The sequence below is a fragment of the Esox lucius genome, chromosome 21 (assembly GCF_011004845.1).
Source record: "Esox lucius isolate fEsoLuc1 chromosome 21, fEsoLuc1.pri, whole genome shotgun sequence".
NCBI lineage: Eukaryota > Metazoa > Chordata > Actinopteri > Esociformes > Esocidae > Esox > Esox lucius.
Genome location: NC_047589.1, coordinates 32213480 through 32226383, shown reverse-complemented (window position 1 = coordinate 32226383; position 12904 = coordinate 32213480). Strand labels below are relative to the sequence as shown.

General features: G+C 42.6%; 1 protein-coding gene across 2 annotated transcripts in view; it reads left to right on the top strand.

Moving 5' to 3' along the window:
• LOC105007518 (adhesion G-protein coupled receptor G4) overlaps positions 1 to 12904 on the top strand; it is a 41855-nt gene that overhangs the window by 15524 nt on the left and 13427 nt on the right. The window contains exons 8-11 of one of the 2 annotated variants that reach the window (XM_020041652.3): positions 2223 to 2265; positions 6938 to 7041; positions 11918 to 12042; positions 12611 to 12781. In XM_020041652.3, the coding sequence (XP_019897211.3) occupies positions 2223 to 2265; positions 6938 to 7041; positions 11918 to 12042; positions 12611 to 12781 (443 nt within the window). Of the gene's footprint in view, positions 1 to 2219; positions 2266 to 6937; positions 7042 to 11917; positions 12043 to 12610; positions 12782 to 12904 lie in introns of both variants that reach the window. The other variant, XM_020041651.3, reaches the window with a different exon arrangement.

Here is a 12904-nt window from a genome sequence, read left to right as displayed (position 1 = left end):
TGTGAGTTAGTGTATGTGTTCCTGTGAGTTAGTGAGTGTTCCTGTGAGTTAGTGGGTGTTCCTGTGAGTTAGTGTATGTGTTCCTGTGAGTTGATGTATGTGTTCCTGTGAGTTAGTGGGTGTTCCTGTGAGTTAGTGTATGTATTCCTGTGAGTTGATGTATGTGTTCCTGTGAGTTAGTGTATGTGTTCCTGTGAGTTAGTGTGTGTGTTCCTGTGAGTTGGTGTGTGTGTTCCTGTGAGTTGGTGTGTGTGTTCCTGTGAGTTGGTGTGTGTGTTCCTGTGAGTTAGTGGGTGTTCTGTGAGTTAGTGGGTGTTCTGTGAGTTAGTGTATGTGTTCCTGTGAGTTAGTGGGTGTTCCTGTGAGTTAGTGGGTCCTGTGAGTGAATGTATGTGTTCCTGTGAGTTAGTGTATGTGTTCTTGTGAGTTAGTGTGTGTGTTCCTGTGAGTTTGTGTGTGTGTTCCTGTGAGTTAGTGTATGTGTTCCTGTGATTTGGTGTGTGTGTTCCTGTGAGTTGGTGTGTGTGTTCCTGTGAGTTGGTGTGTGTGTTCCTGTGAGTTGGTGTGTGTGTTCCTTTGAGTTGGTGTGTGTGTTCCTGTGAGTTAGTGGGTGTTCTGTGAGTTAGTAGGTGTTCTGTGAGTTAGTGTATGTGTTCCTGTGAGTTAGTGGGTGTTCCTGTGAGTTAGTGGGTCCTGTGAGTGAGTGTATGTGTTCCTGTGAGTTAGTGTATGTGTTCCTGTGAGTTAGTGTATGTGTTCCTGTGAGTTAGTGAGTGTTCCTGTGAGTTAGTGGGTGTTCCTGTGAGTTAGTGTATGTGTTCCTGTGAGTTGATGTATGTGTTCCTGTGAGTTAGTGTATGTGTTCCTGTGAGTTGGTGTATGTGTTCCTGTGAGTTAGTGTGTGTGTTCCTGTGAGTTGGTGTGTGTGTTCCTGTGAGTTGGTGTGTGTGTTCCTGTGAGTTGTGTGATGGTAATTCCATGTATCGACACTCGGAGTAAGGGACACAGAGAGAAAGTTCTCTTTGTACATTATTTTATTAATTATTATGCACAGAGTATTATGAGAGACGCGTCAACCGCTTACACAAACATAATCGTCTGAGGAGCCTCTAACTAATGTAGCTCATTCAACCGTATATATCACATAGGAAAAAGGGGTGTGGTAAGATGTTGCCATCTGTCTCAGGTCAATCAAACACCTTTCCCTTTGTTCTACCACACAAGTCAAATGCTATCTTCCCCCACCTTATCCTTCCTGCCATAATGTTTACTGTAGTGTTTACCCAAAGGGGCCAACTGACCTTACTGCCCCCTGTTGTATCTTCTCCTATCCTGTCCTAAAACCCATTGATCTCCATCTGGACAGACAATAGATGCCCCCTATGCAAATACCAGGTCCCACACATTCCTGTACCTATCTTAACAGTGGGACTCAATCCTTTACTCAGAGAGAATACATTGTATATAGAAATTTCCACAACAGTTAGTGTATGTGTTCCTGTGAGTTGGTGTATGTGTGTGTTCCTTGTGAAAAGGTACACCCACCTCCCATCCAGACCATATCATTGGACCCACCCACCTCTGTTTCAGACAATATCATTGGACCCACCCACCTCCCATCCAGACAATATCATTGGACCCACCCACCTCCCATCCAGACAATATCATTGGACCCACCCACCTCCTATCCAGACAATATAATTGGATCCACCCACCTTCCATCCCAACAATATAATTGAACCCACCCACATTCCATCCAACAATATCATTGAACCCACCCACCTCCCATCCAGACAATATAATTGGATCCACCCACCTTCCATCCAGACAATATAATTGAGCCCACCCACCCACCTTCCATCCAGACAGTATCATTGGACCACCCACCTCCCATCCAGACAATATCATTGGACCCACCCACATTCCATCCAGACAGTATTGAATCACCCAAGTTCCATCCAGACAATGTCATTGAACCCACCCACCTTCCATCCAGACAATATCATTGGACCCACCCACCTTCCATCCAGACCATATCATTGAACCCACTCACCTTCCATCCAGACAATATCATTGGACCCACCCACCTTCCATCCAGACAATATCATTGGACCCACCCACCTCCCATCCAGACAATATTGAATCACCCAGATGTAACTGGATATAATCAAAGGGACTAATGGTTTTTGTCTTTTTCTCTCAAATTATTTTCTTTCTAGCAGGCAAACAATGTGACCTGTGTATTCTGGGACTTCAGTCTCAATGGTGAGTGTAATAATATTAGCATTATAGTAGCTCTATAGTGGTATGTTATAGTGGGATAATGTCATTCAATTATGATATAATGTTAAAATTATTTGTGTTGCGTTACTGTGTTATGTTATAGTTATAGCAGTATTGTAGTACTTCCATGCGTTTTTAGGGTGGGCCATACCTTCTATACAGAAATAGAAGGTTGGAAGTAAAGGACCCCACCAAAAGAGATAGGTGAGGACATTGGAAAGGCAGCAGATTGAAAAGAAGGCAGAGAAAAGGAGAAGAAGCAAGGAGGAAAATGAGATAGGTAACAATGGCAATAGGTGGTTCCAGGGCCCCACACACTGAACACTCATGAACACTACAGGCCATACAATGGTCAAATGTAGGATACACACTTCTGATTGAGGATGTATAGACTCTTTAGTGGTCTGATGACCAATGGTATATGATCACGGCCTTCTATTTATTTTTGCATAAAAGACTTGATTGTTGGAGAACATGTAATACCTAAAGATCAACGTCCTGATGTCAGGCAAATAAAAAAGTTACCTCCTGACTTTCCGGTTTTATGATCAAAAGTGGACTTCATCTAACAATTGGTACAGTTTTATTTTGTAGTGTTATAATGTTGTTATAGTTACTGGGGCTTGTGCATCAAAAAGCCCCAGGTTAGTTCTTCAACATTACTGGAACCCTTTTATGTTTGTACGTTTTATTATTATTAGGGGGCCAAGCAACGAAGTTGCTGGAACCCTTTTATGTTTGTACATTTTATTATTAGGGGGCCAAGCAACGAAGTTGCTGGAACCCTTTTATGTTTGTACATTTTATTATTATTATCATTATTCTCTAGGGCCATTTTCAGAGGTCCATAGCTCGGTCCCCTCTGGTTCAAAACGCTCCAAACTTTGCCTGATTGTAGATAGCCAAGGTTCGAAGGACCCATCACGGTACCCATACTCCTCATGGTGGCGCTGTAGCACTCAGTCAAAAATGGAAAAAGTGAAGCTCAGATCTCATGAACCGAATGTCGTAGAGACATGCAACTAAGTTCCAGATATACCCCTTCTCACCAAAAAAGTCTCTGGGGTCTTTCAAATTCGTCTCTTGGATTTTCCTTCATTTTGAATTTAGTGAAAAACCCGTTAACGACATCTCCCCCGAGACTGCTGAACGGATTTGCATGCTGTTTGGTGTGAAGGACCTTTGAACCGTTATCTTTAAAAGTTATATAAGGAAACTTGATATCTTAAATAGTACGACAGAAATCAGCGAATGAAATTGAGCTGGGCGGGTCTATGACTTTAGACGTCCATTAATCCCAAATGGAACATCAAACAGCTTTGAAACGAAACATACTAGTACATGTGTCACTCAAGAATGGACAGAAAAAGTCCCATACAGAAATACCTCTTGGGGGCGCTATAAACATCACCAATGTTTCTCACGATTTTGCTGTTAATAAAAACACACTTAAACGACATCTCCTTCGAAACCACTAAACAGATTTGGTTGACAATTGGTGTAAAGGACCACTGGACCATTGTCTTTAAAAGTTATATAAGAAAAGTTGATATCTCAAACAATATGGCCTCCATTTTGACTTCTGTGAAAAACTCGTTTACAACATCTCCTCCGATACTGCTGAACGGATTTGCATGCCGTTTGGTGTGAAGGACCTTTGAACCATTATCTTTAAATGTTAGGTAAGCAAAGTTGATATCTCAAACAATATGGCCGAAATCAGCGAAGGAAATTGAGCTGGGCGGGTCTCTGACTTTAGACGTCCATTAAACCCAAAAAGAACACCAAACAGCTATGAAACAAACTACTCATACTCATAAATGTGTCTGCTAGGAATGGACAGGAAAACTCCCATACAGAAATACCGCTTGGGGGCGCTATAAACATCACTGATGTTTCTCACGATTTTGCTGTTGATAAAAACACACTTAAATGACATTTCCTCTGAAACAGCTGAATGGATTAGGATGACAATTGGTGTAAAGGATGACAGAACCATTGTCTTAAAAAGTTATATTGTTGTAAATGTTTCTGGTGGATTTTCAAAATATGCATCCGTGTGTGCTATTTCGGGTATTAGAGATCACAACCCGATGAGACTCTTCAGTTTGCCAGCTGGCCCTGTGGTGTAGTGGGAACATCATCCTTCAATATTGTGACCCCAGTTCAATTCCCTTCTCAGACATTCCAAATTCTGTATCTCAAAAATGCTTTTCCACTTGGTGCTTTTCAGCCTTCACACAACAATACATATCTGAAATACCATGATTTTCATTTATTTGCGAGAATTTGTATTACGTGACCTGTTTTATACTGTTATTGTTTTCCAAAGAAAGGAACCAGCCATGGAGTGATTGGAGTCATTGATTTCTTTATAAGTAGGATGTATAGCTATTAGCTAGCCATCTATAATAGTCTTTGTACAACAGTACACTTTAGTTCCGTTACAAACGTTTTGTTGCCCACTTTATCTCAGCAAAATTGTAATGGCTGGGGTAAAATATACATTTGGAGAGGATATAGAGCTGCTAGTGCCACCAGTAGCCCCTGTGGTGTAGTAGGGACATCCCTGTTCTTCAATATTTTGACCCTGGTTCGATTCCCCTTTGAGATGATCCAAGTATTGTATTTCAGAAATGTATAGCCACTCTGTACTTTTCAGCCTTCACACAACAATATATATCCCCTCTGTAATACCATGATTGTCATATGTTTAGGAGAATTTCTGGTTTCAAGGTCTTTTTGTTTTGATTTCCTCTCCTTTGATTGGACATCCTGACTACTAGTGGCATTGGGCATTTTTAAATAGCAAAACATTTCTCTAGTGAGAGCATGCAGTGAGATGCTTCCTGTGCCCCGCTTGGCCCCCTGAAACACTTTTATTCAACATTTAAAACATTGACTTGAATGAGAATTCTTAATTATTCTGAAGGTTCCATTTTTAAAACTCAAACATTCTAAAGGTTTTTTAAAAAGTCACAAATAATCTATTTTTACACCTTTCCAAACTACTTAGAGAAGACATTAAAACATTGTGAGCGTCCTCACATTCTCAGCTATTGTTATTAGAAAAGATTACAAATTAATATCAATCAAAAAAATTACAGCGATTTAAGTAAATCATTTAACTAAACTTTTTACAAATATTAGCACATTTTACCACTTTGCAAATGAGAGACAAAAAGTTAGAGCATTTCATTGTCATGGTACGGTGAGCAGCAGCGCTGCCGTCCGCCGAGGTCTGGCTGCTGCCGCCCTCTCCTGTCCCGGCCACCCCGGCGCACTCTCCTGTCCCGGCCACCCCGGCGCCCTCTCCTGTCCCGGCCGCCCCGGCGTCCTCTCCTGTCCCGGCCGCCCCGGCGCCCCTCTCCTGTCCCGGCCGCCCCGGCGCACCTCTCCTGTCCCGGCCGCCCCGGCGTCCTCTCCTGTCCCGGCCGCCCCGGCGCACCTCTCCTGTCCCGGTCGCCCCGGCGCACTCTCCTGTCCCGGCCGCCCCGGCGCCTTCTACCGGCTCCTGATCCTCCGCCGGCTCTCCTGGGATCCCGACCCTCCGCCGGCACCACCTCCCCGGCCTGTCCCGACGGCTCCGCCACCCTTGTTAGCATCGGCTGTTCCGCCCCCTCATTTAAACACATTTGTATGTGTTTAAATGTTTCCCCTCGGTTCCCTACATTGTGGATCATTGTTATTGTGGTGTGTTGCTGTTCAATCAAGTCTTTTAGAATCATTTGTAAAGTAGTTTTGCTGCTTTAGTCAGCCATTTGCTTTTGTGTGTTTTTTTGTGTTCGGTGTTTGTATTAAAAAGAACTACACCGACTACCTCTGCCTGCACCTGGTTCCTTGCTCTCGCAACACTGCATCATTACATTCATATAGCTGAGAAGCAGCTATTTGAATCAGAACGAATTACACAAATATATCTTACCAAACGTGAGATACTACAACCACAGTAACCATAGCAATATTTCCCAAACAACTGCTGTTTAACCCAATTTCCCAGAAAGATACACAAAAAGATCAATTATTTTATATATTCCTCTGCTTCATAGCGGTTTAAATCAGAAAAGATTCCACTAATATCTCTTACCAAACTTGACATACTGCAACCGGAGTAACCATAGCAACAGGATTTCTTTGCAACTTCTCAAAACAGCTCCAAGAGAATGTACTTTTTCATGAAATACACAAACAGGTTTACTTATGTATAGCTATATTTCTCAGCTATTCATAATGGAAATTATTTACAAAAGAGTATTTACCAAACTAGAAATACTGCAAGTAACAATAGCAACATGATTGTTTGCAACTTTTACACAAACATGAATATCAGCATTCAAAGACTTTTCATACTTTAAAAAAATATGATTTATCATACTTTCCTGTACCAATATACCGGCCAAAATTACTTTTGAAAGCATGAAAACAAGCCCCAGTCATTTTCCTTTTAAAGTTCAAATCTAGTTTTATGTGAAATTGACATGTTATAATGTTAAAGTGTTATGTTATTATTATAGTGTTATCTAGTATTGTGATGCTCTACTGTTAGTGTTATGTTATTGCATAATATTGTCATGTTATAATTTGAAAGTGTTATGTTATATTAAAGTGTTATGTAGTACTTTTATGTTATAATGTTATGTACTTTTATGGTCAGGTGGTGTTGGAGGTTGGAACAATGCTGGCTGCTATGTTGCAAACACTACACAAGAAGAAACTACCTGCAAATGTAATCATCTGACCTCCTTCGCTGTTCTCCTGGTATGTCTGTCTGTCTGTCTTCTTATTTTTTTGTCTGTCTGTCTTGACTGTTTCTGTATTGACACGTATTTGTATGTGTGTGTGCGGGTTGTGTCTGAGTGTATTGATACAGAAGCTAATATGGAAGCGTCGCCTAGCTCCATAGGCCTGCTAGTTGACTAGCTACCAAGCATCGGCAAGTTCTACAACCGCCTGAGGCCTAGTATTTGCGCTTGCATGCTAAACCAAAGGTTTATACACGGCTCTAAAACAAATACAGGAACATGTAATCATCACAGTATACCACTAAGTCAATAAAACTTCAGGGATATAAATCTGTCTAGTTAGAAAGGATAAGCGATTGTGATTCAATGTCAGCTGTTTTGGTGCAAATGAATGTGACAACAGATGCACTGGAGAAGCAACAGCAAGACAACCCCAAAAAAGGGAATGGTTTTGCAGGTGGTGGACACAGACATTTGCTCCCTTCTTATCCTTCCTGACTAATTCTTCTCTAGTTCAGCATTTTGCTAGTTTCCTTGTCACTACGGGTACCATAATGCAGTACCTGCAGCCCATTCAGGTTGCACAGCTGTGTCTCCCAGTACGGTCCCCAGAGCATGGAGGAGATACCCGGAGATGGGCCTTTACACGGGGAGAGCTGGACAACCCAGCAGCAGGACCGGTATCTGCTCATTTGTGAGAGGAGGAACAGGAGGAGCATTGCCAGAGCCCTACAAAATTTCCTCCAGCAGGCTACTGGTGTGCATGTTTCTGACCAAACTGTCAGATCAGACTCCATGAGTAGGACATCCTTGAGTGGGACCTGTGCTCATAGCCCAGCACTGTGCACCTTGATTGGCATTTGCCAGAGAACACCAGATTTGGCAGGTCCGCCACTGGCACCCCGTTCTCTTCACAGAACTTACACTGGTGCAGTGGACCCTGGGTTTATCCAATGCCCGACCTCATGTGGCCAGAGTGTGTCGGCAGTTTCGGGAAGACAAAGGCATTGATGCGATTGACTGGCCCTCAAGTTCCCCGGACCTGAATCCAATTTAGAACCTCTGAGATGTTATGTATCAGTGCATCCGACACCGCCAGGTAGCGCCACAGACTGTCCAGGTGCTCACTGATGCCCTGATCCAGGTCTGGGAGGAGATCCCCCAGGACACCATCTGTAATTTCATCAGGAGCATGCCCAGATGTTGTCACAAGTGCATACAGGCATGTGGGGGCCATACACACTACTGGATGATACGTTGCAGTCTAGCCTTGTCTTTGGCAGTGGCTACAGCATACCAGACAATAATGGAGGAAGTCATGGTGGACTCTATGATGGCAGTGTAGAAATGCAGTGCGACAGGTCTGTAATCATTAAGTCCTGTGATCCTTGGCTTCTGGGGGACTGGGATTATGATGGAGGACTTGAAACAAGCCGGGATGCAGCATGTCTCCAGTGAGGTGTTGAAGATGTTCATAAACTCAGCAGAAAGCTGATCTGCACAGTGTTTTAGGGTGGATGGGGAGAAACTGTCAGGCCCTGCTGCTCTGCAGGTGTTCTGTCTCTTGAATAGACTGATCCTCCAGGATCGAAAGATCCATTGTAGTGGCAGAGGTGGGGATGATTGGGATGGGTGATTCTGAATGGGCCCCGATGGAGTGGGCTGGTTGATGGCTGGAGACACAGGGAAAAGGTATGTTGTCAGGACTGCCCTTTTGTCTTTCAAATCTGAAGTAGAACTCATTCAGGTTGTTGGCAAGTTGCAGGTCATTAAATGGAGTGGGGATTTAGGCTTGTAGTTGGTAATCTTTTGGAGGCCTCTTCAAACAGAAGCAGAGTTGCTGGTCAAAAACTGCTGTTTTAGTTTCTCTTCCTACAGGCGCTTGGCTTCATTCACTGCCTTACCAGTATTTTGCCTCTCTGTACCAGTCTCTATCCCCGCTCTTGAACACCTCCTCCTTTAACAAACACAGCCGCCTGTGTTTGGCAGTGAACCAGGGTTTATCATTGGTCCTGCATTCAGACTGCATTCAGTCTGGTTTCAGACCTAAACACAGTACCACTACGGTCACAGTACATGATGTAAATTATATTGCTCATGCCCTAGACAATAGCAAGTGCTGTGCCGCCATGTTTGTAGATTTGTCTAAAGCCTTTGACACTGTAGACCAGTGTTTCTCTACCCTGCTCCGGCGTCCCCCACTGCCCTGCATGTTTTAGATCCACCCCTGCCCTGCATGTTTTAGATCTCTCCCTGCTCTGTCACACCTGATTCAAATGATAAGCTCCTTATCAAGTCCTTCATGAGCTACATCAGGTACGTCAGGGCAGTGAGAGATCTGAAACATGCAGGGCAGGGAGAGATCTGAAACATGCAGTGCAGTGAGAGTTCTGAAACATACAGGGCAGGGAGAGATCTGACACATGCAGGGCAGGGAGAGATCTAAAACATACAGGGCAGGGAGAGATCTGAAACATGCAGGGCAGGGAGAGATCTGAAACATGCAGTGCACCCAGTTGGAGCCACTGTAGTTGGTTAAAGGGGTCCCACAAGGTTCTGTACTTGGTCCATTACTGTTCACTTTCTACATAAACAATATTGGTGATGGGATAAGATAATTAGGATAATTCATCTATACTTTGACGACACTGTCATGTACTCTACTGCTTCGACGGCTGAACAAATATTACTGCAGCTGGAGACAGATTCTAAGATACCCCAAGGTTAATAACTTTGGGCCTCTATCCATCATTGTACATAGCTATTGTTAATAACTTTGGGCCTCTATCCATCATTGTACATAGTTATTGTTAATAACTTAGGGCTTCTTTCCATCATTGTACATAGTTATTCAAAATATGTCTTTGTTATATTTGATAAACAAGTAAACGCTTTAGTCAGAGGTAGCTTTTTCCAGCTCCGGGCGATTACCAAATTAAAACCCATTCTTACTTTCAAGGATTTGGAGACAGTTCATGGGTTTATTTTCTCCCATCTGGATTATTGCAACTCTTTGTATATGGGAGTCTATCCTTGTTTTTGTATGTGGGATTCTTTCATGTCTCGCCTTCAGCTTGGCCAAAATGCAGCTGCTAGGTTTTTAACTGGTACAAAGAAGAGAGACTCCTGTATTGGTCTCTCTCCACTGGCTACCTGTTAAATATAGGCTGGATTTTAAGGTTCTTTTATTTGTTTTTAATGAGCTACATGGATGAGCACCCTCCTATTTCTGACCTCCTTATCCCCCCCCTCTTCCTCAATGACCCTTAGGTTTCTGACGTCCTTATCCCCCCTCTTCCTCAATGACCCTTAGGTTTCTGACCTCCTTATCCCCCCTCTTCCTCAATGACCCTTAGGTTTCTGACCTCCTTATCCAGTACTCTTCCTCAAAGAACCTGAGGTCTTAACCTTAGGTCCAAAAAAAATGCTTTTGTGTGCTCCATGGTCCTGATTAAAGTTTAAAGGAGACTGTGCCTTTTTCTGTTTCTGCTACAAAGTTGTGAAATAGCCTACCTTTATATATTAGGTCTTCTGCTAGTAGCGAAATTTTTAAATCGCATCTTAAGACCTATCTTTTTGCTGGACCCATAAGCGGTGCCAGCCTAGAAGAGCGAATGTCCCCTTACTTACTGACTGACTGAGAGAGTGAGTAACTGACTACCGCTTGTTAAATAGTGTAATGGTAAGAGATGCCGGCTACGGAACAACAGGTCCCATGTCCGACTCCTGTAACAGTCAAAACACATTATGCCTGAGGTTCATGACAGACAAAAACTTCACTAGCTAAAACCTTATGTAGCTACGTTATGGGAAGTCTAAATTGAAACTGTTTACTGTTATATTGCAACTATTTCTATTTCTGATGGATTTTCGAGTTATTTCTTCAGGATAGACAAACCGCTGGCTACACAATTTTCTTGTCTTTTCACTTGACGGAAATGTCTGTTATCGTCACCTATATTGACACAATAGTTATGTCATTCATGAATGGCTAATAAGCTTTTAAAACGGCCTTTAGCAAAAGCCGTACAGTTCATAGATGCTTAATAAGAACCATTTGTCAGTCTGACACAATTGTTAATGGTGTCTAATGAAATATTCAAATACTCAAATGTCAAGAGGCTATACTGACACCCAGCAAATGTACATCTGTGTGGCGTAGTAGTTAATGATGCAGCCTTTTTACATGGTTGACCCTGGTTCGAATCTCGATAGGGCAGCCACGGTTAATGCTTTCTGTTGCGTGCCGGCTGAATTAGGCTTGCCTGGTTTCTTGTTTCTTTAGCATTTGAGTCTGCAAATTAGTAGGAAGTTGTGTTTATGTCTGTCATGTCCTAAAAATTATGAGACCACTGCACCTTTTTCTTTCCTTTCCAAAAAAGTAAAAAAGAAAGGTTTTGAGTGAGGAACAGAAGGATTAAAATTAAGAGACCACTGCACCACTGCAAATTGAACGCTTCTGTTCCTCACTCAAAACTTTCCTTTTCAACTTTTTTAGAAAGGAAAGAAAAAGGTGGTCTCTTAATTCTTTCCGGAGCTGTATGTGTGTGTATGCGGTTGTGTCTGTGTGTGTTCACATGTATTTGTAAATGTTTGTGTGCTGTTGTGTCTGTTGATCTGTATTTGTGTGTGTGTGTGTGTGTGTGTGTGTGTGTTTGTCTGTGTGTGTGTGTGTGTGCGGTTGTCTGTGTATGTTGATGTTGTATGTGTTTGCATGCTGTTGTGTCTGTGTGTGTTCATATGTATTTGTATGTGTGTGTGTGCGTGTGTGCGGTTGTGTCCGTGTGTGTTCATGTGTATTTGTATATGTGTGTGTGTGTGTGCGTGGTTGTGTGTGTTGATATGTATTTGCTCTTATGTGGGTGTGTGCGATTGTGTCTTTGTGTGAACAGGACCTGTCTAGAGAAGGTGTGAGGGACCAGAAGCAGGGCGTCATATTGACCTTCATCACCTACATCGGCTGTGGAATCTCTGCCATCTTCCTCTTCATCACTCTGCTAACATACCTCTCATTTCAGTGAGTCCTTCGATCTTCCTTCTAATCACTGTGTCCTTCCAACTTTATCTTTTCACCCCCAGGTCTTCCTCTTCATCCCCCCGAGTTCCTCCATCTTCATTACATTGTTAATTTACCGCTTGTTTCCGAATGTTAATCAATCCTCCTCACATTCCCATCTGTAAAATGTGTCTGTAACATGTAATGGGGTTGTTATCCACACAAATATATTTTAGCCTCAACATAGTATGAAGTACACATACAATCAATAGTGTAAACCTTAGGCCTGTGAGATCTGATTACAGCAAGTGAAGCAGTTAGCTCCAGGACCGTGGGGGGCATCACCTTCATTGTTTGTTTTCTGGCAAAATGGCAAATTGATTGGAGTTTAATGATCTTTGTTTCTGAGGGTGGATTACACTGGGATGCTTAGCTCATTGAACCAGAAATAAAATGAGGGAGTGTCTTTCATCTTCTATCTCTGTGTCTTTTTTTATGTAAATGAAGGGTGTGTGTCTATATATAGAGTTGAAACGTCATCCTTCTCCAGGTTTAGTTGTGATGTCAAACGTTTTCCTGTGTTGTACAGGAACTTACGTCGTGACATTCCATCTAAGATCCTGGTGCAGTTGTGTTTGTCCCTCCTCCTGTTGAATCTGATGTTTCTATTGGATGGCTGGCTGGCCCTCTTCCCTGCCCGCGGCCTCTGTATCTGTACTGCTTTATTCCTGCACTACTTCCTGTTGACCTCCTTCACCTGGTAAGACACTTCTATTGTGGTGTCTCTTTATTATTATTATTTATACTACTAATTTAATCCCTCAGATTACTATTCTTATTAGAATAATTAATATTATTATTATGACCATTTAAATAATAATTA